The 25,096-nt window shown below is 49.1% G+C and overlaps 1 protein-coding gene across 1 annotated transcript in view; it reads left to right on the top strand.

The window, feature by feature from the left end:
• Window positions 1–24,511, top strand: part of LOC119976205 (transient receptor potential cation channel subfamily V member 6-like) — a 76,167-nt gene extending 51,656 nt beyond the window's left edge. Inside the window, exons 11-15 of the mRNA XM_038816517.1 lie at window positions 3,282–3,447; window positions 19,797–19,863; window positions 21,296–21,564; window positions 24,153–24,262; window positions 24,355–24,511. Coding sequence (XP_038672445.1) covers window positions 3,282–3,447; window positions 19,797–19,863; window positions 21,296–21,564; window positions 24,153–24,262; window positions 24,355–24,511 — 769 coding nt within the window. The remainder of the gene's footprint in view (window positions 1–3,281; window positions 3,448–19,796; window positions 19,864–21,295; window positions 21,565–24,152; window positions 24,263–24,354) is intronic.
• Window positions 24,512–25,096: the final 585 nt, after the last annotated feature.

Raw genomic sequence — 25,096 nt, 5'->3', positions numbered from 1 at the left:
GGGGGGTGGGGGGGCGTGGTTGTTGGTGGGTGGGGGGGGGGGGGTGTGAGGGTGTTGGTGGTGGGTGGGCGGGGGGGGTGAGGGTCTTTGTGGTGGGTGGGTGGCGAGGGTGAGGGTGGTCGGCTGGTGTCGTGGTCTGCGGTCTGTGCCCATACTCGGCTATTCCCATGCCCCTCTAGTCAGTGAACCGGGCGGCTATCAGCCTGTCCCGTGCCCACTGGCCCAGCCGGTAACGGTGGGCAGCCTCCCATCCATGTCCAGCCCATCTGTCCTGACCATTATCCCCATCCTCCTCATCTAGGGAGGACTACGCCTCGTCTCGCTGTTCCTCCACTCCCCCCTCCCCCCTCCTCTGCCTGCAGCACATCGCCCCTCTGCTGGGCTATGTTGTGCAGGATGCAGCACACCACAACGATGCGGCCGAACCTATCTGGCGGGTACTGGAGGGCCCCTCCAGAGCGGTCCAGGCACCTGAAACGTATTTTTAGCCACCCAAAACACCTCTCTATCACATTCCTGGTCGCTGTATGGGCATCGTTGCAGCCGTACTCCGCGTCAGTCTGTGGCCTCCGTATAGGCGTCATCAGCCACAACCACAATGGGTAACCCCTGTTGCCCAGCAACCAGCCCCTCAGCCGGGGTGGGGGGGGGTCCCTCGAACATTCCGGGGATGTAAGACTGCGACAATACATATGAGTCATGTACACTGCCGGGGTACCGGGCGCAGACGTACAGGATCATCATGCGGTGGTCACAGAATGTTCATGGAATAAGTCCCCTTCCTATTGGTGAACATGGCCCTGATATCTGCAGGTGGCCGCACGGCGACGTGCATCTCATCGATCGCACCCTGGACCATGGGAAACCTGGACACGGCAGCGAAGCCCACGGCCCGGGCATCCTGGCTCGCCCGGTCCACAGGGAACTGGATGTAGCGATCTGCAATGGATTATAGGGCGTCTGTCACTGCCCGGATGCTCCGGTGCACCGATGTCTGCGAGATGCCGGACAGGTCCCCACTCGGCACCTGGAATGACCCTGTGTCATAAAAGTTCAGGGCCACCATAACCTTGACGGACACGGGGAGAGGGTGTCCTCCCCCAGTGCCACGCGGTGCCAGGTGTGCCAGCAGGTGGCAGATGTGTGCCACGGTTTCCCGGCTCATCCGGAGTCTCCTCCTGCATGCCTGGTCCGTGAGGTCCTGGTACGACGAACGGGGCCGGTACACACGGGGCCTCCTCGGGCGTCTCCGTCGCCGTGGTGCCACCACCACCTCCTCCCCCTCCACCTCATGCTCCTCCTCCTCGTTCTGTCGGGCTGGCGGCCCTCCAGCCTGGGCGGCTGCCACCTGCCCCTCTGCAGCACGCTCCTCTGCGGCAGCCTCCGCCGCATCTCTGGCACGCTCCTCCTCCTCCCCCAGGGTAACATGTAGAAGTGCTGCTGCCGCCACGGCGGCCAACATCACTGACTGATCAGCAAACATAACGGCCTGCAGGGAGTTGGGGGGGGGAATGACGACATGTCAGCATTGCCCGTAGCTCCCCCCGCAGCCAGGTCCCATGGGCTGCATGGTGGCATCAGTTGGAAGCTGGCACCTGGCCAGGCGGACGACCTCCCTCGCCCTCTCCCCCCTCCCCGGCACTTGCCCCCTCACCCCCGCACTCGCCCCCTTCTCGGCACTCACCCCCTCCCCGGCATTCGCCCCCTCACCCCAGCACTCGCCCTCTCCCCCTCCCCGGCACTCACCCCCTCCCCGGCACTCGCCCTCTCCCCCTCCCCGGCACTCACCCCCTCACCCCGGAACTCGACCCCTCCCCGGCACTCACCCTCTCCCCGGCACTCGCCCTCACCCCGGCACTCACCCTCCCCCTCCCCGGCACTCACCCCCTCACCCCGGAACTCGACCCCTCCCCGGCACTCACCCCCTCACCCCGGAACTCGACCCCTCCCCGGCACTCACCCTCTCCCCGGCACTTGCCCTCACCCCTGCACTCACCCTCTCCCCGGCACTCGCCCTCACCCTGGCACTCGCCTCCTCACCCCGGCACTCACCCCCCTCCCTGGCACTCGCCCTCTCCCCAGCACTCACCCCCTCCCGGCACTCGCCCTCTCCCTGGCACTCACCCCATCCCGGCACTCGCCCTTTCCCCCCTCACCCCGGCACTCACCTCCTCACCCCGGCACGCCTTACCCCAGCACTCGCTCTACCTCCCCGGCACTCGCCCCCTCACCCCCCCGGCACTTGTCTCCTCACCCCGGCACTCACCCTCTCCCCCCTCACCAGCACTCGCCCCCTCACCCCGGAACTCGACCCCTCCCCGGCACTCACCCCCTCACCCCGGAACTCGACCCCTCCCCGGCACTCACCCTCTCCCCGGCACTCACCACCTTCCTGGCACTCGCCCTTTCCCCCGTCACCCCGGCACTCACCTCCTCACCCCGGCACTCGCCCTTTCCCCCCTCACCAGCACTCGCCCCCTCCCCGGCACTCGCCCTCTCCACCCTCCCCATGGCTCGCCCCCTCTCCCCGGAACTCAACCCCTCCCCGACATTCGCCTCCTCACCCCTCCCCGGCACTCGCCCTCTCCCCCCTCTCCGGCACTCACCCCCTCACCCTGGCACTCGTCCCCTCCCCAGCACTCACCCTCTCCCCGGCACCTGCCCCATTCCCGGGACTCGCCCTCTTCCCCCTACCCGGCACTCACCCCCTCCCCGGCATTCACTCTCTCCCCCCTCCCCGGGACTCGCCCTCTCCCCATCTCCACCTCCACCCTTACACCTCCCCACACCCTCCCCCACACCCCCCCATGACATCCCCCACCCCCCACCACACACAGACCCCCCCCCCCCCGCACTCCGACTTCGGCCACGCCGTCACTTCTCCTGTGGCCACCCCACCGCCGTGACCTACCTCCACGCTGTCCGGCGTCAACCATCAGCACTGGTTGACATCGTTATATAGGTGGTTCGGGCCCATCCGGCTGGGAGAATTCGGGCAGCCCCGGGGTCCATCGCGTCGCGCCGGTCCCCGCCATTCTCCGAGGCGGGCAGCGCGATTCACGCCTCGGCGACTTTGGGGGGTCGGAGAATTCGGAGGCCGGCGGGGACAGGATTCACGCCGACCCCCCCGGCAATTCTCCAATCCGGCGGGAGATCGGGGAATCCCACCCAATGAATACATCATGTAAAATGTACATCTATATAAAATAGTTAATTTATTCACTTTCACACAGGTATGGCTTTTTATAAATTGTGAGATTACTGTTTTCCTTCTGTTCCAGGGTCTGTTATTCTCTTTTGATTGCTGTGGCAGTTATCATGAGAATCCTCGGCAATGTTGAAGAAGCTGTTCCAATTTCTTTGGCCCTGATCATTGGATGGTGCAACACCATCTATTTTGCGAGAGGTTTTAAAATGCTTGGACAGTTTTCCATTATGATTCAAAAGGTAGGAAAGCCACTTGAAATCATTTAATAATGATAGAAAATGTTTCGAACACATTGAAAACAGTTATGTAACTATTCAGGATTAGTAATCTAGTGGCCCAGGGGGACCCGAATTCAAATCCCATCATGACAGATGGCAAAATTTGAATTCAATAAAGAACTGGAATTAATCATGAAACCATTGTCGATTGTCATACAAATGCCATTTAGTTCACAGATGCCTTTTAGAGAAGGAAATCTGCCACCTTTACCTGGTTTGGCCTATATGTGACTCCAGATCCACAGCAATTTGGTTGCATCTTGAATCCCCTCACGGATAAGCAATAAATGCTGGCTCAACCAGCCATGCCCACATCCCAAATTTTTAAAAATACTTGTCTCTGGCGACCAAAAAATTGAGTTTCCACTGATGGCACTCCCTGAAAATTTCACTCCCATCTTATTTTTTTATCCTTTTTTGAAATAAATTTACAAAATTTTTCTTATACATAAATTACATTACACATATTTAACAAATAGATATAAACAGATGCCATATTTTGTGAAACCCTTCCTCATTCCTTCTTAAACTAAATTTAACCATCTCTAGGCTTTGAAATTCCATTAAGTCTCCAATCCATAGTGAAGCACAGGGTAGACAAACTGACCATCTCATTTTAAATTTAATCTCACTCCCATCAGAGGAATTATTGTCAAATTCAGAGAGGGCAGCACGGCCGCATAGTGGTTAGCACAGTTGCTTCACAGCTCCAGGGTCCCAGGTTCGATTCCCAGTTTGGGTCACTGTCTGTGTGGAGTCTCCACGTTCTCCCCGTGTCTGCGGGGGTTTCCTCCGGGTGCTCCGGTTTTCTCCCACAATCTAAAGATGTGCATGTTATGGGGGATTGGCCATGATAAATTGCCCTTAACGTCCAGAAGATTTGGTGAGGTTACTGGGTTCCGGGGTAGGGTGGAGGCTTGGGCTTAAATAGGATGTTCTTTCCAAGGGCCGGTGCAGACTTGATGGGCTGAATGGCCTCCTTCTGCACTGTAAATTCTATGTTGCTACACACCCAGTGAATTTTGGCATTATTTTCTGTTCAATTAACACTGATGGTTTGGGGAGCTTAAGTAATAAATATAATTTTAATAAGTTTTAAACAACAACAATTTGCATTGATAATAACATCTTAAATACAGAAAATGTTCTTAAGTAGGTCAGCAAATGCAGTGGTAACGAGTGACTAGTACTTGGTGTGGGTTAGGATGCGCTTTTTGATGGGTTAAAGCTTCTGAAGGTGGAGGATGGGACAGCAGGCATGGGAGTATTGGAATATTTGAACTGGAGTGTGGATGAGGATTTCATCAGCGAAACATCTGTGGCAAGGCCAAAGATTGACAAATGTTTCGGTGGAGCAAGTAGGCAGACTTTGTGATGGAAAGGTTTTGCTGAACTTGGTGATGAACTTAGGTTCAAACCAGATGTTGAGAGTGAACATTGTTGCACGAAACACAGTTCCTCAACGTTACAAGTATTCCAAGGTCAAGTTCAAAGTAATAAAGACGATACACCGATTAGTAAAGTTCAAACGATCAATATTTATTATACAGTTATAATAAATACTCATGCACACACTAAGAGACTAAGCTATAACTAAACTTAAGTGAACAGAATACTTATCTAACAGGAACAGGCAAGGTCAGAGAACGAGGCCTTCGTCCTGGTTTGGTACTGCAGCCTTCAGCAAGCGTTCTGGTACTTGGGAGTCTAGTGGGCTTGGATCGCGTAGCGAGCGTTGAACTTACGGTTTCGGCGGCTGGTGCTCAACGGCTGGAGTCAGGATGCAAGATGTCAGTCAGAGCCGGAGCACGAGTTTAACAGACCGGGCTCTGTGGGGAATTTGCTTTTATACCCCTCTCTAATGTCCTTGCCCCCTTCTAGGCGGGCTCTACCTTTCGGTACCGATTGGAACGTTTCCAAACGGCTACCTTCGAAATCCTCCAATGCGGGGGCTTCCCTCGATGTTGGGGGGTGGTTTCGATATTCGTTACTCTGGTGCCATCCTGTCTGCTCCACCAATTAAGTGCTACATTGAGATGGAAATGTTGCCATTGTGTGTGCCTGGATCTGGGCTGCCTCATCAGAATGTTAAGCGTTTTGCCATTAACACCTTTGGCTTGGAGATCTGCACCTGGCCAGAAAACTGGTTTGCTGCTTGCAAAATGCTAATTAGTTGAGAGCAGGCTGTCTGTTCTCACTAAACAGGCTTCCCCTGCTGTCTTCCATTTTAGTTTGGCTCAGTGTCCATTTTGCGTGGCCAGCATGGCTACATTCCCTCCTTGTGATCCTCACAATCATACTATTGTGAAGGATCACCTATGTACTTTGCCTTCCTTGTGTTCTGACCTCTTGCCAGTTCCTGTTCTACTCTGTTCTTAAACTATGGGAAGAAGAGAAAAATTTTTAACTAACATTTCTACTTGGCCCTATGTCAAAGGGACATGCATTACTACAACTGGGAACCTCTACCTATCACTATTAACCTTAACTTTAACTTAACATTTCATCACTCTAAAATCTTAACCATTCACACCACAACATCACACTTCCCAACTCGGCAGTCGAGTATGGAACAATATAATACATGGCTGAATTTTTATTTACAGAGTGTTGTAATCAGTGAGGGGTTGAGGGGTTTGGTGGAATCCGAAGATGGGGGATTGAACTCTATAGATGGGTGAGGTGCTGGAACGAGAGGCTCTCCTCTTCCATTTCCTCAACCTGAGGGTCTGCACTAGTATGATGAGGATCGCGATCACCAACAGTGATTCGATTATATAGGACATGGAGTACCACGTCATGAATTTAGTACACCAGGTCTGAACCTCGCTGATCAGAGCTGAGCACTGGGGGTTTGCTGTAATTGAAACATTTACGGTGGGGGTTGTGGGGGAAACGTGTCTTGTTTCCACACATATACATATGACATTAAACAGTAATAAGTGGGCTTCCATCATTTTGCTGTTCTTCTTCTTTCTCTTCCTTCTTCCTCCGGTATTGACAATCCTGGCTTCGACCTCTGTCTCGTCCTTTGAAACCTTTGGGATCAAGCACAGTATCTGTCAATACACAGTTTAAGACCTTTACTTGTTAGTGCATCTGTCTTTCAAAACCCAATTGACCCTTTAAAATGACTGGCTAAGTCACACCCTGTGACTCCCCTCATTTTTTTTTTTCCAAAAAGCGAATTTAAAGACCAGCATACACCTAACAATCCTTCCTGCTGCGAGCCGTCTCGCAGGCTTTGCTGATTTACCATCCGAATGTTCCCGGATGTAAATAGCATGTGGGATGGCGGCCGAAGGGCTACCTAACTTAAAATGAAAACAAACTTTGAAACAAACATCCGAATGAGTTGCGTATGGGCCGCGACGGGTATGAGTTGGATGGAATCCCCGGGTAGGGCGTGCTGTGCCATACCCGAGCTTGGCTGACCAAGGGTTGGTTCTCAGACAGGGCGGGTCCTCAGTGCCGTTTGTCCACTGCCTGAGTAACCTGGAAAGAAACGGGTACGAATGTGTTGACCATGACTTGCAGCCTCTATTTCGCCGAATAGAGGGGCACCTAAAAAAAACCAAGGGAGCCAAGATGCTCCAACTGAGGACATCACTGAAGTTCTCAGAGATATCTGCGGACAAGCTATTTGGCGTGTGGCCTTACAACTTTGGAAAAGATCTCCAATCAAACCGAAGTTCTCAAAAGTATCTGCGGACAAACTAACGTGTATGTGAGGTGGTCACAATCTTTTCAGCTGAAAAGAAGATGTCCATCCTCCAGCTGAACAATGTACAATCCTGAGACAAACAAACATAAAACAAAGACAAACATACGTGCAGGTTCCATCAGAAAGGACATCGTTTCCCTCAAACGATTCCTATCTTACATCATCTGGACACCTCACTTTGATTCTGCCTCTGTGAACAGGGTCACAAAGGGGTTGCCGTGTCGGGAGTCAGACACCGTGTCGTCCTGCTCTCCCGGATCCCACACCCTTGTGTGGATCAGGCATGCTATTTTGGAATTGTGTGACCGGGGGTCACTTTCATCATTGCGGACAAGTCTGTAGGAATTGTCCCTGTGCCATTGTGTAGTGTCGAGTGTGTTGTCAGGGTAGTCGGGGTCGGGTGGTGGTTCTGGATATTTGAGGTAGGTGACTTCCATGGGGTCACTGGAGTCGGGGTCGTAGTTGGTGCAGTGTGGGCTGTATGGCTGTGTGGTGTCGCTGTCTTCAGAGTCAGTGTCAGTCCTGCTGTCTCTGCTGTGGCAGCTTGTGGGCGTGTCGGGGCGTGGTCTGTAGTGGTCTGTGGGCGGAGTCGTGGGCGAGTCCGTGGATGAACTGGTCTGTGAGGGGGATGGTGGAAAAGTGTCTCTGGTGGGCGGGGTGAAGTGTTCTGCTGCATCCAGCAGGACATGGTGAGCATGGTTGGCCTGTGTTCCATATGCCTTTAACTGGTTTATATGGAACCACGCGGTCTTCCCATTAGGATACTTTATCCTGTAAACGGAGGGGCTAATTTTGTCCGAAATTGAGTAGGGACCGGAATATTTTGGAGCCAAAAAACTGCTGGGGTTATAAACAGATAACATTACCTGTTGCCCAACCTGGAATTCTGTGGTGTGTACGGTCTTATTGAAACAGGCAGTACGTTGCTGTCGGCGTTTCCCTAGCTGGACTGCGGCTGCGAGCTGTGCAGACCTCACAGTCTCAACTAGATCTTTAACTGCCTTTTCATGTGTGAGGGCCGTCACTTCGGGGCTTGTCATGTCCAGTCCTAAAAGGAATTCTGTACCTTTCATAGGGCGTCCGGTCATGAGTGTATGTGGTGTGTATCCTGTAGATGTGGAGACAGTGTTCCTTATGAACATAAGTGCAAAGGGGAGCACTGAATCCCATGTTGAGTTATTCTCTTGAACCATTTTCCTAAGGGTAGTTTTTAGGGTCCGATTCATGCGCTCCACAATCCCGCTGGACTGTGGATGATACGCAATATGGAAGTTCTGTTTGATTCCGAATATTGTCAGGACGTTCCTCATGACCCGTCCTGTAAAGTGAGATCCCTGGTCCGAATCGATACTTCGGGGTAAACCCCATCTCGTGAAGATGTGGTGGGTCAGGATCTTTGCAGCTGTCTTAGCTGTGTTTGTTCGTGAGGGAAATGCCTCTACCCATTTGGTAAAGGTATCTATCACCACCAGAACGTATTTATAGCCATTCCGACAAGGGGGCAATGGACCTATAAAGTCGATCTGGAGGTTTGTCCAAGGGCCGTTAACTGGGCGAGTATGCCGAAGTTGTGCTTTCTTAGAATACCGCTCCGGGTTATTCTGAGCACAAATGAGGCAATTCTCAATGTAATGTGTGACATCAGTCCTGAGATTAGGCCACCAACAGAGTTGCCTGAGGTGCCTCGTTGTTGCATCAATTCCCTGATGCCCGTGTCCGTCATGGAACAAGGCAATCATCTGATTCCTGTCCTGCTTCGGGACCACATAAAGTTGGTCCTTAATGATCACACCCTCATGTGTGGTCAGTGTGTGTTTAAAGTGCTCGTACGCAGGCACAAAGTTTCCCTTGAAAACCTCCCTGAGGTCTCCGTCCTGTTTCTGTGCTGCTACGAGATCTTTAACCTCTGTTTGTGAGACTTGTACTGCGCTCACAGGGGCGCTAGCTGGTGCGCTAGCTGGGGGGGTCCATAAGTGTCCTCTCCTGGAACCTGCCTTAGCCAATGCGTCGGCTTTTACATTCCCAGGGGGTGATGACCTATGGTGGCTGCGAACTTTTATAATGCCGAAGGTCCTGTCCTTCGCTTTCTCTAGGATATGCTGGAGTAAGGGGGCTGATGGAAGGGGTTTTCCGTCTGCGGATACAAAACCTCGTGTCCTCCACAGGGGCAGAAAATCTGTTAGGCTATTGCAGACATATAAGCTGTCTGAATATATGTCTGCTGGGCTGGGGAAAGAATCGGGGTGGTCCACTATATACGCTATGGCCGCTAGCTCTGCTGCCTGCGCGCCTAAGTGACCTGGTAACTTAAGAGCTATCTCTTCGAGAGCGCGCCCCTGCGCGTCCTCTACATAGATGCCGCATCCTGTGATACGCTCACCATTTAAAACTGTGGAGGAACCGTCTACATAAATCCTCAAGGGTCCACACGTGTCTGTGGGCTGGGGGCTTTGTTTTGGGTTCCCTATCTTCCTGGGGGGTGTTTTGGCTAAAAAGGGTCCTGTGTTATGCAGGGGAGCTACAATTTCACAGTCATGGGGCTGTCCGGGGTATTGGAGGTTGTCTGCTAAATATGTGTGTGTGCGTGTCCGTTTTACAGTAATGTCCCGTCCTTGTAAAAGTAGGGTCCACCTAGCTGCCCTAATCTGGCTAACTGAACCGTCCTTCAGTCGACCGTCTAGTAGTAGCTGTGTGGGTGTATGTTCGGTTAGAATGGTGATGGGGTTTAGTCCGGTTATGTATGAAAAATACTGTACTGCCCAGAAGACAGCAAGGAGGTGCCTCTCACAGGCTGAAAATCCTTGTTCTACCGGGTCTAACAGTCGGGAGGCATAAGCCACTGGTCTTAGCTGCTCGTGCCGTTCCTGAAGCAACACGGCCGAGAGGGTTAGATCTGTGCTAGCTACCTCGATTGCGTACGGGGAAAGTTGGTCGGGGACTAGCAGCGCGGGTGCTGCACTAAGGGCTCGTTTCAACTCTTCCACAGCGCCTGTATGCTGCGGAAGCCATTCCCAGGGGGCTCCTTTCTTAAGGAGGTCTGAAAGTGGGGCGGCTTTTGTCGCGAATCCGTCTATGTGGTTCCGACAATAGCCAACCAGTCCTAAAAACGACCGGAGGGCTGAAACATTCTGGGGAAGGGGCAATTTGACAATCGAATCAATTCTTTTGAATTCGATCTCGCGTTTGCCGTGCGTGATGACTGATCCCAAATACATCACTTTACTTTCCAATATTTGGGCCTTTTTCGGGTTAACTTTACAGCCAATTTCAGTCAAGAGTTCCAGGAGTTCGGCCAGAAGCGAAATGTGCTCTGCCTTTGTGTCTGTCTGCAGTAGTAGGTCGTCTACATACTGTACCAGACATTCGGGTCGGGAAAATTTTTCTAATCCACTTGCCAGCTGTCGGTGGAAAATGGAGGGTGAATTGTGGAATCCTTGTGGGAGGCATGTCCACGTGTACTGCTGAGTTTTAAAAGTGAATGCGAATTTGTATTGGCACGCTTTTGCCAATGGTATGGACCAGAATCCGTTACTGATATCCAATACCGTGAAGTACTTGGCGTTGAGACCCTGCTTGAGCATGGTCTCGGGACTAGTAGCTACCGTTGGGGCTACTGCGGGGGTTACTTTGTTGAGTTCCCGATAATCGATGGTCAGACGCCATGATCCATCGGGCTTCCTCACTGGCCAAATAGGGGCATTGTTGGTGGAGGCTACCGTTCTCAGTACACCTTGGTCCAACAAGCTACCTATAACTTTTTCTATTTCCACCTCTGCTTCAAGGGGAAATCTATATTGCTTTTGCGGTCGGGGGTCCTGTCCGGTAACATGAACTTGTCCAGTCATTCTGCCACAGTCATGACGGTGACTTGCAAATGCTGTCCTGTGTTTGTTTAGTAGGGCCTTAATTTGTCGGTCGGTGTGGAGTGTAGTCAGGTCGAATGAGTACTCTCCCACTGCGCTAATCCGATTAGCGTAGTCTCCTACTGTGAGGGTGGCTGGGGCTCTGTCTGATCTAGCCATTCGCCAGACACACTGGTTCACTGGGTCGAACGACAAGCTGTGAGCGTTCATAAAATCTATCCCCAGGATGTGTTCTGCTGTCCGGGGAAGATTTACTAGAACTACGGGGTGCCTTGTGCTAATGTTCCCTAGCTGGATCGCTACGGGTGCTGTGATATGTCCCTGCTGCGAGTGTCCGGTGAACCCGCTAAGTGTGATGGTGGAGGTGGTCGGCCACGTGTCTGAGTGTGCCGTGGTTGTGGAGTTAATGGTGGTGCGGGATCCTCCTGTGTCCCACAGTAACTCTATGGGCTTCCCTTTGACTTTCGCTGTGACTACGGGCCTCCCTGATGAGTCCCATAGTGTGTCACAGACCCAAGTGGGGGAGCCCGAACACCGTCAGTTCGTCTCGTCCACATTGGTGGGTCCTGACTGTACTGCTACATTGTGGATGGGTTTTGCCTTACTGCGGTTCAGAGTGCCTGTCTGCTGGCCTCTCTGAGATCGCTGGGGTGCATTACACTCTTTTGCCCAATGCCCTAACTGTCCACAGTTATAGCATTCCTGTCCTTTCTGCTGAGGGCTGCTCTTGCCTTCATTTACCCATGCGGGCTTCTGGTGCTCTCTGACTGCTTGGATATCTGCAGCAGCCTGAGTCTCTTCTGGGGATCTAACTTTTCCTTTTCCCTGAAGCGATTGCTCCCAAGCGCGGGACAATCTTTTCAGGACCCATTTTTCGTTATGGGCCTCTTCTGAGGGGTCATAGCTATTGCAAGCGCTCTGTCCTGCTTCTGTTGCGTGTGAGATAATTGTGCGCGTCCACTTAACCATGTTTTCACGGGTTAAATGCGCTCTATCTAACTGTCCGAAAACTGCGCTGAAATGAATCCACAGCCTTCCTGCGAATGCTGTGGGGTGTTCGGATCTTTTCTGCCTGCACTTATTCAATCCTTCTACGGGGTCACCTCTATTGTACCCGATGGCATCTAAAATGGCGGTGTGCATCTCCTCTAGGCTGCCTCCTGCCACGTTTTGTGGGTCGGGGAGGGCTGCTACTACACTCTGGTCTAAACTCAGCACGGTGAGCTTAACCTGCTCTCTCTCATCCAGGCCGTACATGGTAGCCTGCTGTTTTACTTTAGCGAAAAACTGGTGGGGGTCTGCGGTGGGGAGGAACGGAGTGATCTTTTCACAAGCGTCCCTTAGCTGGGTTACTGTTAAAGGGGTGGTGTAGGTTATGTCTGGGGCGCCTTCTGATTCGGCTTTTCTCTGCGTGGTTATGGGATTCATGGGTGCGGTTATGGTCTGAGCTGTGGGGGGTTGGGGTGCCTGTCGTTTCTGCTGAGCTGCGGGCGCACATGTTCCCTGAACATAACGCTGCGCTGTCTCGCTTAATTCCTGCCAACCTGGGGCGTTTTCTCCATCTAACTGGGCTCCAAAGGTGCTTTGGAAGCCATTCTGCACCGAAAGCAGAGATTGCAGTTCCGCAATCTGTTTCCTGCATTTCGCGTGGTCAACTGTGCTTTGTCTTTGTTCGGTCGTTGCAGCATGGAGTGCTCTCAAAGCTGCTTTGAGATCAGAACATTGCCTCTGCAATGCCTCCACCTGCTTTTCCGATTCCTGTCTTATCAGAACGGCACGTTGCACGTCCTGATAGGCTTTCTCATACTGGGTCTGGGAACTGTTCAGATGAGCTAGACAAGACTGGTGAGCCCTCTTGGCATCATCCACCTCTCTATCCTTCTCTGCCAACTTCCCTTTTAATTCCAGGTTTTCTTTCTCGATGTCCCTGACATCGACCTTACTCATCCTATTCCTCTCTTCTAAATCTGTCCGGAGCGTCCTGATGACCTCCTCTGCGCCTCGCAACTGTGCCAAACAGGACACAATCGCCATCGGCTTGCGTGCTTTACCTAGGTTCTTTTTGTGTATTTGAGAGAGGTTCTCCCACCAAGTATGACCTATACTTCCGGGACCTGTCTCCTCATTTGCACAAAACTCTTTCCAAAGGGGCCATCCCTTTCCTTGTAAATATTTGCGGAGTTCCAGCTCCCACGTGGGACACTGGCCTACTCTGCTACTGCTGCTGGTCGCTGCGACCACAAACTTTGCTGGATCCATCAGACGTTCCATTGCCTGCATGGCCATTTCCTCTGACTCTCTTTTTATAATTTGGAACAGGGGGTTGCTGGGGTGGTGTTTCGAAAAAAGGGTACGGCTTACGCTATTTTCCGTTAACAAAACTACCGAAAGTTTGTCGCAACAAAAAGCTTTCAGTTTTACCTTACAGCCCTGTTAGTACGCATGCACTAAACACACTTCCGAATTTCGCTTATTATTTTGAACACCTTGAATACTTGTGATCTCTTTCTTTCTCTGCAATTTGGAGTCCTAATTCAAATTGCAGGGTCCTGGACACTGTGGTGTTTCCACTTACAACAGGGTCCCGGCGGATGTCGCCACTAAATGTTGCACGAAACACAGTTCCTCAACGTCATAAGTATTCCAAGGTCAAGTTCAAAGTAATAAAGACGATACACCGATTAGTAAAGTTCAAACGATCAATATTTATTATACAGTTATAATAAATACTCATGCACACACTAAGAGACTAAGCTATAACTAAACTTAAGTGAACAGAATACTTATCTAACAGGAACAGGCAAGGTCAGAGAACGAGGCCTTCGTCCTGGTTTGGTACTGCAGCCTTCAGCAAGCGTTCTGGTACTTGGGAGTCTAGTGGGCTTGGATCGCGTAGCGAGCGTTGAACTTACGGTTTCGGCGGCTGGTGCTCAACGGCTGGAGTCAGGATGCAAGATGTCAGTCAGAGCCGGAGCACGAGTTTAACAGACCGGGCTCTGTGGGGAATTTGCTTTTATACCCCTCTCTAATGTCCTTGCCCCCTTCTAGGCGGGCTCTACCTTTCGGTACCGATTGGAACGTTTCCAAACGGCTACCTTCGAAATCCTCCAATGCGGGGGCTTCCCTCGATGTTGGGGGGTGGTTTCGATATTCGTTACTCTGGTGCCATCCTGTCTGCTCCACCAATTAAGTGCTACATTGAGATGGAAATGTTGCCATTGTGTGTGCCTGGATCTGGGCTGCCTCATCAGAATGTTAAGCGTTTTGCCATTAACACCTTTGGCTTGGAGATCTGCACCTGGCCAGAAAACTGGTTTGCTGCTTGCAAAATGCTAATTAGTTGAGAGCAGGCTGTCTGTTCTCACTAAACAGGCTTCCCCTGCTGTCTTCCATTTTAGTTTGGCTCAGTGTCCATTTTGCGTGGCCAGCATGGCTACAACATAGAACATAGAAAATGCAGCACAGAACAAGCCCGTCGGCCCACGATGTTGTGCCAAACTTTTGTCCCAGATTAAGAACAAATCAAACTGCACTCCAGCATTCCACCGTAATCCATGTACCTATCCAATAGCTGCTTGAAGGTCCCTAATGTTTCCGACTCAACTACGTCCACAGGCTGTGCATTCCATGGCCCCACTACTCTCTGGGTAAAGAACCTACCTCTGACATTCCCCCTATATCTTCCACCCTTCACCTTAAATTTATGTCCCCTTCTAATGGTTTGTTCCACCCGAGGAAAAAGTCTCTGACTGTCTACTCTATCTATTCCCCTGATAATCTTATAAACCTCTATCAAGTCGCCCCTCATCCTTCTCCGTTCTAATGAGAAAAGGCCGAGCACTCTCAGCCTTTCCTCGTAAGACCTACTCTCCATTCCAGGTAAACCTCCTTTGCACCTTTTCCAAAGCTTCCACGTCCTTCCTAAAATGAGGCGACCAGAATTGCACACAGTACTCCAAATGTGGCCTGACCAAGATTTTGTACAGCTGCATCATCACCTCACGGCTCTTAAATTCAATCCCTCTGCTAATGACACAATAGGCCTTCTTCACAGCTCTATCCACTTGAGTGGCAACTTTCAAAGATCAATGGACATGGACCCCAAGATCTCTCTGCTCCTCCACATTGCCAAGAACCCTACCGTTAACCCTATATTCCACATTCATATTTGTCCTTCCAAAATGGACAACCTCACACTTTTCAGGGTTAAACTCCATCTGCCACTTCTCAGTCCAGCTCTGCATCCTATCTTTGTCTCTTTGCAGCCGACAACATCCCTCCTCATTATCCACAACTCCACCAATCTTCGTATCATCTGCAAATCTACTGACCCACCCTTCAACTCCCTCATCCAAGTTATTAATGAAAATCACAAACAGCAGTGGACCCAGAACTGATCCCTGCGGTACGCCACTTATAACTGGGCTCCAGGCTGAATATTTGCCATCCATCACCACTCTCTGACTTCTATTGGTTAGCCAGTTCATTATCCAACTGGCCAAATTCCCCACTATCCTATGCCACCTTACTTTCTGCATAAGCCTACCATGGGGAACCTTATCAAGTACCTTACCAAAATCCATGTACACTACATCCACTGCTTTACCTTCATCCACGTGCATGGTCACCTCCTCAAATAATTCAATAAAACTTGTGAGGCAAGACCTACCCCTCACAAATCCGTGCTGACTATCCCTAATCAAGCAGTGTCTTTCCAGATGCTTAGAAATCCTATCCCTCAGTACCCTTTCCATTACTTTGCCTACCACCGAAGTAAGACTAACTGGCCTGTGATTCCCAGGGTTATCCCTATTCCCTTTTTTGAACAGGGGCACGACGTTCGCCATTCTCCAATCCCCTGGTACCACCCCTGTTGACAGTGAGGACGAAAAGATCATTGCCAACGGCTCTGCAATTTCATCTCTTGCTTCCCAAGGAATCCTTGGATATAGCCAGTCAGGCCCGGGGACTTGTCTATCCTCAAGTTTTTCAAAATGCGCAACACATCTTCCTTCCTAACAAGTATCTCCTCGAGCTTACCAGTGTGTTTCACACTGTCCTCTCCAACAATATGACCCCTCTCATTCGTAAATACTGAAGAAAAGTACTCGTTCAAGACCTCTCCTATCTCTTCAAACTCAATACACAATCTCCCACTACTGTCTTTGATCGGACCTACCCTCGCTCTAGTCATTCTCATATTTCTCACATATGTGTAAAAGGCCTTGGGGTTTTCCTTGATCCTACCTGCCAAAGATTTTTCATTCCCTCTCTTAGCTCTCCTAATCCCTTTCTTCAGTTCCCTCCTGGTAATCGTGTATCCCTCGAGCGTCCTGTCCGGACCTTGTTTCCTCAGCCTTACACAAGTATCCTTCTTCCTCTTAACAAGACATCAACCTCTCTTGTCAACCATGGTTCCCTCACTCAACCTTCTCTTCCCTGCCTGACAGGGACATACATATCAAGGACACATAGTATCTGTTCCTTGAACAAGTTCCACATTTCAATTCTGTCCTTCCCTGACAGCCTATGCTCCCAAATTATGCACTTCAGTTCTTGTCTGATAGCATTGTATTTACCCTTCCCCAAATTGTAAACCTTGCCCTGTTGCATGCACCTATCGCTTTCCATTACTAAAGTGCAAATCACAGAATTGTGGTCACTATCTCCAAAATGCTCCCAACTAACAAATCTATCACCTGCCCTGGTTCATTACCAAGTACCAAATCCAATATGGCCTCTCCTCTGTTTGGACAATATACATACTGTGTTAGAAAAGCTTCCTGGACACACTGCACAAACACCACCCCATCCAAACTATTTGATCTAAAGAGTTTCCACTCAATATTTGGGAAGTTGAAGTCACCCATGACTACTATCCTGTGACTTCTGCACCTTTCCAAAATCTGTTTCCCAATCTGTTCCTCCATATCTCTGCTGATATTGGGGAGGGGTAGGGGGGGGGGGGGGGCGCAGGGCTATAGAAAACTCCCAACAAGGTGATTGCTCCTTTCCTTTTTCTGACTTCAACCCATACTACCTCAGTAGGAATCCTCCTCGAACTGCCTTTCTGCAGCTGTTATACTATCTCTGATTAACAATGCCACCCTCCCCCCCCACCTCTTTTACCACCCTCCCTAATCTTATTGAAACATCTATAACCAGGAACCTAAAACAACCATTTCTGCCCCTCTTCTATCCAAGTTTCCGTGATGGCCACCACGTCTAGTCCTCCTTTGTCAGTGTTACCTTCCCCACTGCCTCACTACATGATTTGACGTCCTGAACATCGGCTACTTATTTGCTGGACTATAAATCAGATTCCCGTCCCCCTGCCAAATTAGTTGAAACCATCCCAAAGAGTACCTCCCTCCCAGGATATTGGTGCCCCTCTGGTTCAGATGCAACATGTCCTGCTTGTACAGGTCCCACCTTTCCCAGAATGCGCTCCAATTATCCAAATACCTGAAGCCCTCCCTCCTACACCGTTCCTGCAGCCACGTGTTCAACTGCACTCTCTCCCTATTCCTAGCCTCGCTATCATGTGGCACCGGCAACAAACCAGAGATGACAACTCTGTATGTCCTGACTTTTAACTTCCAGCCTAACTCCCTAAACTTGTTTATTACATCCACACCCCTTTTCCTACCTACGTCGTTGGTACCAATGTGCACCCCGACTTCTGGCTGCTCACCCTCCCCCTTAAGGATCCTGAAGACACGATCCGAGACGTAATGGATCCTGGCACCCAGGAGGCAACAAACCATCCGAGAGTCTCGCCCCTGCCCACAGAACCGCCTGTCTGTACCTCTAACTATTGAGTTCCCTATAACTAGTTCTCTCCTAATGTCCCCCCTTCCCTTCTGAGCCCCAGAGCTGGACTTTGTGCCAGAGACCCGGGCACTGCAGCCTACCCCTGCTAGGTAATCGCCCCCAACAGTATCCAAAGCCGGATACTTATTGTTGAGAGGAATAACCACAGGGGATCCCTGCACTGACTGCTTCCTCCTCTTCCCACCTCTAACTGTTACCCAGCTACTTTTGTTCTCAGGTGTAACTATGTCCTGTAGCTTCTATCTAACACTCCCTCAGCTTCCTAAATGATCCTCAGTTCATCCAGCTCCAGCTCCAGTTCCCTAACATGGCCTGTGATGAACTGGAGATGGCTGCACTTCCCACAGGTCTCCCTTACCTTGAACATTCTGCAGGAGGAACATTCCACTGCCCTAGCTGCCATCACCTCTACTTAGTCTCCCAGTAAAAAAAAAAATAGCTTACCTGCTCACAGCACTGTGTCTTTTTTTTAGGTTAGAGGAGGAGGGAGGGTGATAGACACTACATGTGTAGTGTCTCGGGTTTCCTCACCGTTCAAATTTATTGGGTAATACAACCTTCCCAGGTCTTTCCATGGCCGACTTCTGGTTTTCTGCTCCGACAAAGTAAGTTAAGAATCAAAAACTCAGCTTACCTTCCAGCTCTCTCCTCCAAAAATTGATCCCCTCTCTGCCCACTCCGCTGGAAGAATGAGGCCGAAACCTCGGAGGTAACTGCCTTTTTAAAGAAAATACAAAACTTCCCAGGTCTCCGCATGGCCGACATCTGGTCTCCTGCTCTGAAAAAGTAAGTTAAAAATCAAGAACAATGAGTTCAACCTGAGAGAACGGCCAATAAGGGCCAGAATTGAGAGCTTGTCATGGCAAAAGACGCTGGCTTTAGTGCTCTCGATGTTTAACCAGAGGAAAGTTTGTTTCATCTAGAAGTGGGTGTCAGACAAGCAGGGGCACAGGACAGAAGGACTGAAATATAGATGGATGCCATATGTGTGGAATCTGATGCAAATGTCTTTGAAAAATGTCATCAAGGGGAAATTGCAGATGAGGAATAGGATATGAGCCAAAGATTGATCTTCTCAGAGCTGTCAGCTGAGGGTTAATCAAGGTGGGTACTACGTTGTCATCACAGAGCTGGCTACTCAGTCCAGATTGTATGGAAAGACCTCCTAATGTGTAGAATGCCTTGACACGGGTGTAACTGAGCTGCTCCATGCTCCGAGCTGTTTTACATAAACTTAGCAGGCTGTCCAGTATACCTGCACATCAGCCTTTTTCGGTAGCCTGAACTCTTGATGTCAACATCGAAGTCCTAATTGGTGGGTGATCGCAACCTGAAAAGAGGTGATTTCTGTGGCATCTCCTTTCCTTGTTTGTTGATTCACCACAAGAAGTCCCATCAGTTCGCCCAGCTTCTAAAGTACATGTGGTGCCAGATTTTGACCTGGTATTTGCTCCAATCAGATCAAGCAACTGAAGTGGCAGGGACATCTCTACATTTCCAGCCCTCAAAATAAAAGAGAGGGGCCAGTATCAAAGAAGAGAGAGTTGAAAGAAGGTGAAAATGTAATGGTTTGTTATGTGGCGTGTGTTGGATGAGACAGAAGTAAGGGAAAAAGAATAAAGTGTGACAAATTCCTGGATAACATTTCCTCCACTGTAACCACTTGTCACGAAAAATTAAAGTTAAAATCCAACTTAATAATAATCGCTTATTGTCACAAGTAGGCTTCAATGAAGTTACTGTGAAAAGCCCCTTAGATATTAGATATTAGATTTTTTAAAGAAATTCTATTTAACTTTAGGTTATTTAGTCACCGACCAAAGCTAAATAATTTGTAAAATAACGTGACTCTCTAAGTATCATGTTTGTGGATTGTTATTTCCTTTCAGATAATTTTTGGTGATTTTATGCAATGGTGCTGCCTGGTGCTCATCTGTATCACTGGATTTACCTCTGGTATGTGTCTCAGGTGGTAAAAATGATTGTAGTAACTGGTTAAAGGAAGTACATTGGAAGGTTTAAAACAGAACATTTGTGTGATGTAATGCAAAAGAATGAGGTCTGTTTACCATGCCCCACGTAGTTCGATTTCATTCAAAAGTTTAGTTACAAGATTGCACAGTGGATGTAGAATGTTTCCGATAAGTCAATATTAAACAAATTAATTCCTTTTGATTCCAAACTGGTTCACAAATTAGATAAAGTGGGTGTTTGATTAAAATGTCTGGCTGGGATTTTCTGTTTCCGTTTGCGTGGGGCTGTTTTGGCGGCGGGAAGGGAAAATATCGTGAGAACAGCCAATTCACATTTGACGACGACGTAAATGAGCAACACGTTTGTGGATGTGTGGCCCACCCCCTCCACCCCACTCCGTCCCCCACCACTGGGCACATTCCCTGACCAAGGTCCACCTACATACAAAATATATACCCTTTCACTTTGCGACCCCCGCCCACATGTAACTGTTTCTAATCCCAGCAGAGACTATCAGCGGGATTCTCTTACCTCCCACCGGGTCGGAGAATCCCCAGGGGGGGCGGCGCATATCCCGCCCCGCCGCCAACTGCTGTATTCTCCGGCACCGGTTTTCGGGTGGGGGCGGGGTTCATTCCACGCCGGTCAGGGGCCGTTGACAGCGAACCCCCTGGCAATTCTCCGGGCCCCGATGGGCCGAGCGGCCGTCCATTTCTGGCCAGCCCCGCCGGCGTGGATTAGACGTGGTCCACACGGCGGGGCCTGGTAGGTAAGTCAGCTGGTGCTGTCCTCGGGAGGGTACTGGGTGATCCATGGTGGCCTGGCCCGCAATCGGCGCCCACCAATCTGCGGGCGGACTTGTGCCGCGGGGGCACTCCTTCCTTCTGCACTGGCCCCTGTAGGGCTCCGCCATGGCCGGCGTGGAGAAGACAACCCCCTGCGCATGCATCCAAATACGCCAGCCGGTCTGCGCATGCGCGGAACCATGCTGGCGGTTCTGCGCATGTGCGAGATTACGGCAGCCCTTCGGCGCATGCGCTAACTCGCATAGTCCCTTCGGCGCCAGCTGGCGTGGCATCAACCCCTCCAGTGTCCACCTAGCCCCTGGAAGTGCGGAGAATTCCGCACTTTTGGGGGCTGTTGAAGCCGGAGTCGTTCGCACCGGTTTTCCCGCCGGCATGGGGACTAAGGGAGAATCCCACCCCACAATATGGAATTGGTTAAACTGCACTGTTAATGAAGGCATTTCCAAGGTTAATATAGACCTCGGGTAGGCCGTCCCTTTCTGCATAATTTTTCCCATTTCTTCTACCTCTTTGAAATTCCAGAATTCATTTTGCTGCAGTACTCACTGTTGACATTTTAATTTAAAACAAATCTCATGTGGTTTTGTCTTTTTGCTTTTGTCCTGCAGCTTTTTATGTTATGTTTCAGTCTCTGGATTTGAGACATTATCCATATTTCAGGGATTTTTCAATGACAATGTACACCACAGTTGAGCTAATGATGGGTTTAATTGATCTTCCGGTTCCGTATGATAGGCCAACTCCCAGCATCATATACACTGGCTACGTTCTATACATGATTTTTGTGTATCTTCTGCTGTTGAATTTGTTGATTGCAATGATGGATGACACATATTGGAGAATTGCATATGAAAGAGAGGAACTTTGGAAAGTGCAGGTAAGCTAAACTTTTTTTAGTTCAGTTTATGAACTAGACAAATTGAAATGTTAGAAAGCAGTAATCATAACTATGTTGGAAGTCATCTAATTGATTGGGAACACTGACACCGCATCCTTGACTGGAACAAAATGGGTTTGTCTATTTCTAATAATTGCAGTCCTTGAATCAGTTTACTATTGTGATTAATTTGTCAACTTTGTAAGTTAAACATGTACCATAATGTTGGAGTTTATAGAAGAAAGCCAACATTCTAATTAATCAGATTTGGTAAATTTTAATGAAAGTTAATGAACAACTTCCTGACAATAGATTTTTTTAGTCCTTCCCCATAAGGACATTCCTGATCTGCTGGGAGTGCCTATTGAAATTCCTGGGTACATTGCCTGTGATTTTCAGTACACCTGCAGCAAGAGAAGTAACTGGCTACTTGGGAAAATCTATCCTTGTTGCACAGAAAATATGCAGCGTGGGATTGTCCACCCTGGTTTAAATACAAATATAATCATTACCTAGCAAGGTAAATAATGATTCGCAGAGTTAGTACATGAAATGACTGTAATTAATTCGTTAAGAGTTAATGACCAAACATTAAGTTAATCATTTCAAATATATAGTGCAGAAAAATCAGACTCACTCGGCTAAATCGCTGGCTTTTAAAGCAGACCAAGCAGGCCAGCAGCACGGTTCGATTCCCGTACCAGCCTCCCCGGACAGGCGCCGGAATGTGGCGACTAGGGGCTTTTCACAGTAACTTCATTGAAGCCTACTCGTGACAATAAGCAATTTTCATTTTCATTTTCATTTTTCAATGCTCATTTAATTAGTGCTGCATGTTGCAGTATTAGGTTGCACCAATCAGGAAGCTGCTGTGTTTCATCATGATTTGGGTGGTCACAGTTAGAGTGGGAGTAGGTGTTGTACAATTGGATTTACCTTAGGATTCAAAAGCTTTACACAATAACCTGTGTTTAACCATCATTTAAATATCATCATATATGGAATGTGTCTCCAATCTATGGCTGAACTACCATCCATTCTTGCGAAGCTGAGAAATCAGCTGAAATAGTTAATTATCAACAACCTGAGGATTGCCATCGACCAGAAACTGAACTGGAGCCCCCGAGGCCCATCGTGAGATTTAACGGCCTTGTTACGCCTGGCAAGATCTAACGAGTACTCGTGAGGAGTCACGATCCGGATCCAGCCCACAATGGAGGAATCCAGATTTACATATTCAAGTGTACAGTGAGGCTCACTTCAATATGTCTGAGCCGGAGTTACCCAATGTTCAGTGTCTAACGCTAACACCACATAGACCCTGAGCGAGCGCCGTTTAGCACTGGTTTCCACCAACATGGACCAGCCCTACCAGCATTTAGGGGGTCACCCAGGTGATCCGGGACCCTGTGTGATTGGGCACTGGGTAAGGTGGTACCCTGGCACCCCAATACCACTTGGCACCATGGCACTGCCAGCCTGGCACCCTGGCAGTGCCACCTGGGCACCCTGGCAGGGGCACTGCTGTGGTGCCAGGCTGGCATTGCCAAAGTGCCCAGATGGCATCTTGCCCATACCAGGCACTTGGCATTGAGGTCGTGGCGGAGAGGGGGGTCTAGAGGGGGGTGCCATTTAAAAATTACACCCTGATCTCTTCCTGCGTTGGCGAGCAGAGCTCGGTGGTGCAGGAAATGGCACTAAATGTGGTATTGGTGGAGGTTCCTTGCCGAGGCCCAGAAATGAAGCAGTGTCCCCTTTAATAGCAGGGTTGTTCTCGGCGCTGCCAGCACCAAGAAACACCTGGCTAAACACAACCGATGCGGTTCTCTGTTTCATTTCCATTAAATCCGTTCTAAACATTCTGAGGTGAGTATGTCACTCCCTGACTTGCCTGGATGATTGCAGCTTCAACATTAAAGAAGCTCGACACCATCTAGGACAAAGCAGTCCGCTTGATTGCTATCCTATCCACCAATTAAAACGTTCAGTCCCTCCACCACAGTGGTAGCAGTGTATAGAAGCTAAAGAAGCACTGCAGGAACTCACCAAGTCTCCTTCGACAGCCCCTTTCAAACCTGTGACCTATGCCACCGAGAAGAACAAGGGCAACACACATGTGGGAATACCACTACCTGCAAGTTCCCCTAAAAACCACAAAGCATCCTGACATGAGGAAGATAGTGGCATAATAATAATGTCACTGGACTAGTAATCAGGTATCCAAGGCTAATGGTTTGTTACATGGGCTGAAATCCTATCATGGCGGCTAGTGTAATTTGTGATCAATTAACAAACTCTGGAATTGAAAGCTAGTCTCTGCAATTGTGACTGTCAAACTATCATTGATTGTTGTAAAAGCTCATCAAATTCACAAATGTAGTTTAGGAAAGCAGAACCTTGGAAATTAGGTTTTAAATAACATTGAGCTGTACTGCTGTTGACACTGTGCATGTCATTGAGGATTTGCGTGGAGGAGGATTGCCCACCTTCTCCAAGTGTTTTGTTTGCTTTGTATTAGAACCCCAAATAGCAATAGTATAAACCATTCCAAGTATTAGAAATTAAATTGCGAGGTCACTCTTTTTCAGATTGCAGCTACTATACTGCTTCTAGAACGGCGTATACCAGTATTTCTGAAGATCCGCTCCGGGGTTCCTGGAAGATCTCTGGGCTTTGATGATGACAAGTGGTATATTGGGTAATCCAAAAACTGCATTTCAATATTTTACTTCATTGTTTTTGCGTTTCAAATACAAATGTCATTTATCTAAATGATTCTTTTTATTGCAGGGTTGAAGAAATTCTTACTGAGACAGTAGGCACAAAAGTACAAGTTCCAGCATTGAATGCACAGAAGTATTCACACCATCTAGGTTGGGATGCAATTCGCAAAAATCTTGCAAAGATCATAAGCATGAGAGAGTCTTCCGAGTCTACCTCTTTTTAGGGAGCATTTTCTTCATAAGGATCAACATTCAGTTTTGTTATTTGCACTGTGCAATGCTATTCAAATGACAATACTGCACACTGGTATATACTGACAATTTATTACTAGTGATTATACAAATATTTAACAAGCTCATTTTAAATTCACTTTCATTCAATTTACACCTTGAAAATTAATTTACCATTAGATATTTTTGTTAAAATAAAGAAGAGAGGACTTTGAGAGGACATTTTAAGCTGCGGTGCTATATGACAGTAACTTTCAGACGATAGCCTGCTGACAGCTTCCTTTCATGTCAGCTGCAGTGAGTGTTTTCCCATTTATTTGGGAATGTTCTACATTTTCCTGAGTGGATGAAGTGCTATTTTAAAATCATTAGTTAGACATGTGTTTACCACCAGAGATTATTTTTGAATACAAATGGGTAACATTTCTGCAGGGATTTTTCGCACTTCCATCATCGCTTTAGTAGTACTCACTGAGAAACACAAGAGATTTTGTTTTACCCCAAACTAACTTCCTAAAGTAGGGAAAGGTGATCTGTTGATGGATTAAAAAAACAGACCTATCAAAGGATAGGGTAAG

The sequence above is a fragment of the Scyliorhinus canicula genome, chromosome 13, assembly GCF_902713615.1.
Source record: "Scyliorhinus canicula chromosome 13, sScyCan1.1, whole genome shotgun sequence".
NCBI classification, from domain to species: domain Eukaryota; kingdom Metazoa; phylum Chordata; class Chondrichthyes; order Carcharhiniformes; family Scyliorhinidae; genus Scyliorhinus; species Scyliorhinus canicula.
Note: the sequence above shows the minus strand (reverse complement) of the source record. Positions and strands in the feature narration are given on the sequence as shown.